The sequence below is a fragment of the Sinocyclocheilus rhinocerous genome, unplaced genomic scaffold, assembly GCF_001515625.1.
Source record: "Sinocyclocheilus rhinocerous isolate Xijiao unplaced genomic scaffold, SAMN03320098_v1.1 scaffold631, whole genome shotgun sequence".
NCBI classification, from domain to species: Eukaryota; Metazoa; Chordata; class Actinopteri; order Cypriniformes; family Cyprinidae; genus Sinocyclocheilus; species Sinocyclocheilus rhinocerous.
In genome coordinates, this window is record NW_015656501.1 from 509,250 (window position 1) to 512,798 (window position 3,549).

A 3,549-nucleotide genomic window follows, 5' to 3' on the forward strand; every position below is an offset into this window, starting at 1 on the left:
CTATCTATCTATCTATCTATCTATCTATCTATCTATCTGTGTGTGTGGGGGGGGGATTTAAAAATATGTATTAAAAAGTAAATATTGTATATTAAAAGTAGAAACCGTCTTTCTTGAATTTGCAATTACAAGTTGCAAAATAAATTTGATCTAAGCTTTATTTATATTATATTATAGTTATTATAGTCATATCATTTTTTTTTTGTTCTCCAGTATTTTGCAAGAGCGTATAGAGGTGAATTAATGTAGTGAATTAAGTACTAGCCCTATTCGCACGGGATTAGTATTATCTGGGGACCTTGTGTGATTTTGAAATTACCCCCCCACATCTCAATTTCGTGTGGTGTGTTTTTCCGGGATAAGCGAAGCCTGTGATTTTACTCGAATTTACGGACTTATCTCCCGGATACCCGGATGTCAAGGCTTTGAGCCCTATTCGCACGGGATTAGTATTATCTGGGGACCTTGTGTGATTTTGAAATTACCCCCCCACATCTGAATTTCGTGTGGTGCATTCGCACGGGATAAGCGAAGCCTGTGATTTTACTCGAATTTACGGATTTATCTCCCGGATACCCGGATGTCAAGGCTTTGAGAGTCCCGTTCTATGGTCCGGTTAGATGGATTTTTAAAAAATAAACTAATATAGTTTCGTGCCCTGTGTCATTTACATTCCACCAGGTTAATATAATATCTCAAGCTTTATGCTTGATTTATTTGTAACACATGAAAACCTTTTCAGCTTTCTCTTTCTGCAAATTGTATGGTGTAGCGATATGACAGCACCCAAAATACTATCAAACACTCCAACGCAGCTCCATTCTTCGCGAAAGATGGATAAAAAGGTGCACAGGAAACAAAAACCTCAAAAAATTATATACGACCTGCCAAATGCTGGCCAAATCACAAAGTTGCCGATTCGCACGGGACTAATATTATCACAGGACCTCGGTGTTCGGCGAAATATGGTAGGTCATTTGCGGGGAGATAAATTACAGACATGGCCGATTCGCACGGGATTAAGATCACAGACAACCTCCGCAATTATTACAAATGACTGGAGGTCACCAGGTAATACTAATCCCGTGCGAATAGGGTTTATAAACAACAAAGCGGCACATGGATTCATCTTTTCATTATGAATCGTGCGTTGCCATAGAAACGAATACTTTCTGAGTCAGAGGACCTGAACTGCTCCAAATTGTCATCTGGTAATTATGGTAATTCCGACATGACGTGAACACAGTTTAAACGACAGCTTAACATTTGCATACTGGATGCATTTATTTAGAGCTATCTGTGGTTGTCTACACCGCGAAGATGATATTGTGTTGATATTTATTGAAAACTAGATGCATGCTGTGTGCAAAGCATCTCTGATGCAGCATTTCATTTACACAGAATCAAAACCCAAACATTAAACTTATTACATTTTAATTAAAAATTATTTCTGCCTTGCAAGCACTGGTATGTCTTTCTGGAAATGCAAATCTAGTTCGATTTGAGTTCTCTCTTTGAGTTTTTTTTCATCTATGTAATAAACTGATTGATTGGTAGACAGAATGACAGCTCTGCATCTTTCTCCCTCTTACAGTGGAAATCTCTCCCCCAGCCTTTTTACTTTCAAGACTAGCGGTGAGTGAATCAGTAATGTATCAAAAATCATGTTATTATAACTTCTGTTTAATAATAAAAAGCAGAAAAATATAATAGAGATTGTATATACTTTTATTTAATAAAGATTTAAAAATGCAGTTTTTTCTTTATTCCTGTCACTTCTACAGAAATGCCCAACACCTTGATGATCTAATAATAGAACCTTTCATTTTCTCTCTCTTCAAGGTTGCTATGGCACTTTGGGTTTGGAGTCGGGGGTGGTCAGTGACTCTCAGATCACAGCCTCCTCAGAGTGGGAATGGGGCGGTCACGGAAAGGAGCCCACTGTCTGGGGCCCCACAGGGGCTCGCCTCAAAACACCAGGATGTCCGTGGGCAGCAGCCAACAGCGACACAAAAGAATGGATTCAAGTGGACTTGAAGAAAGAGAAAAAAATAACAGGTAGAGTTTGTGTGTGTGTGTGTGTGAGAGAGAGAGAGAAAGAAAGGATCGGTGTGTTTGCATCTGTATCTTGATTGGTCAGTCATTTGCCTCTGCTTCTCAGGTATTACCACCACTGGCTCCAGCCTCCAAGAATATCAGTTTTACATTTCAGCCTATGAGGTGTTATATAGCCATGATGGACAGCAATGGAAACCCTACCAAGAAGTGGGATCAGATAAAAACAAGGTATGGAGGATTGTTTGTATTGTGTTAGCTTAACTCTGTTCCAAACTCTTTTAAGAAAGGATCCTAACCCTCAGAAACTTTATAAATGACTGATTTGGAATGCTGTACGTTGGCAGCAACACCACTGTGCACAGAATACATTACTTTCAATTCATTTCAGCAGATATTGCTACTACCCTGATGCTAGGATGTAATATTAGGTAAAAATGTTGGATTACATTTTATTAAAATTTTTGTAATTATTAAATTAAATCTAGGGTGGTTTATTCTCAACATTTCCCCTATCCACTATCTTGTATTTCATTTTATGTGATGCAATGCAATTGAATTTGGCCAAAACAAGGTATCTTAAAAGGCACCATACTAGCATATCCAGCTCAGTAGGTTTTGAAGCAGACCATGTGTTTTGTTGCCCAGTCTTCTTTTGTGTTTGGGGGTATTATGGAACTGCTGCAGAATGACATCACTGTTTGTATATTTTCAGGAAAAAGGGTTTTACATTCCTGAGGTTTAAGGAGCCTGAAATTAAAGTGCACTCTGTGGTCATTAATAATGAATGTCCATCGACTGTCAGGGAGCTTAACGAGAACCGCATTGATTAGGCGTAAATAAGACGGACCTTGGTCTGAGGCCAAATGTTCTTTGTTGCCAAGACAATGTGTCCTTGTGTCTCTGTAACAGATTTTCCAAGGCAACACCAACTATCTCCAGGAAGTGCGGAACAACTTTATTCCTCCAGTTGAAGCACGATTTATCAGAATATGTCCCTTGCAGTGGCACCAGAGGATCGCCCTTAAAATGGAGCTGCTGGGCTGCCAACCTCATGCAGGTGAGACAAATCAGAGAAATCTGTCTCATTTTTGGCCAATTATCTGTGCTAAACATGATTGGATCTCTTTTTGTTGGTCAGCGAGGCCAAGAATCTTCCATCCAGCCCCTCCTCCCCCTCGCAGAAAAAGCACAGTGCCCCCCCTACAGGAGAGGACGACACACGCGCCCAACATCCGAAACACCACCATGCCTCCGCACCCTCACGATGGTAAGAACATAGTTCATTCAGTTATTTAACATATGAGCTTTGTAATAAAGTGAGCTGCCTTGCTGTCTATATAGGCATCTGCTTTCTTAGGGGCCATTCATTCACACAGAATGCGCTTTTAAAAAAAATGCAAGGCAGTTGAATGACAAAAAACTCGAGGCCTAGAGATGTTTTTTTTTTTTTTTTTTTTAAGTTAAACAATTTTTACCCTGCCCGCCGGGTTT

At 39.7% G+C, this 3,549-nt stretch overlaps 1 protein-coding gene across 1 annotated transcript in view; it reads left to right on the forward strand.

The window, feature by feature from the left end:
- The window catches only part of dcbld2 (discoidin, CUB and LCCL domain containing 2), a 25,629-nt gene that overhangs the window by 19,266 nt on the left and 2,814 nt on the right, over window positions 1–3,549 (forward strand). The window contains exons 8-12 of the mRNA XM_016527745.1: window positions 1,595–1,635; window positions 1,843–2,058; window positions 2,162–2,286; window positions 2,968–3,115; window positions 3,197–3,325. Coding sequence (XP_016383231.1) covers window positions 1,595–1,635; window positions 1,843–2,058; window positions 2,162–2,286; window positions 2,968–3,115; window positions 3,197–3,325 — 659 coding nt within the window. The remainder of the gene's footprint in view (window positions 1–1,594; window positions 1,636–1,842; window positions 2,059–2,161; window positions 2,287–2,967; window positions 3,116–3,196; window positions 3,326–3,549) is intronic.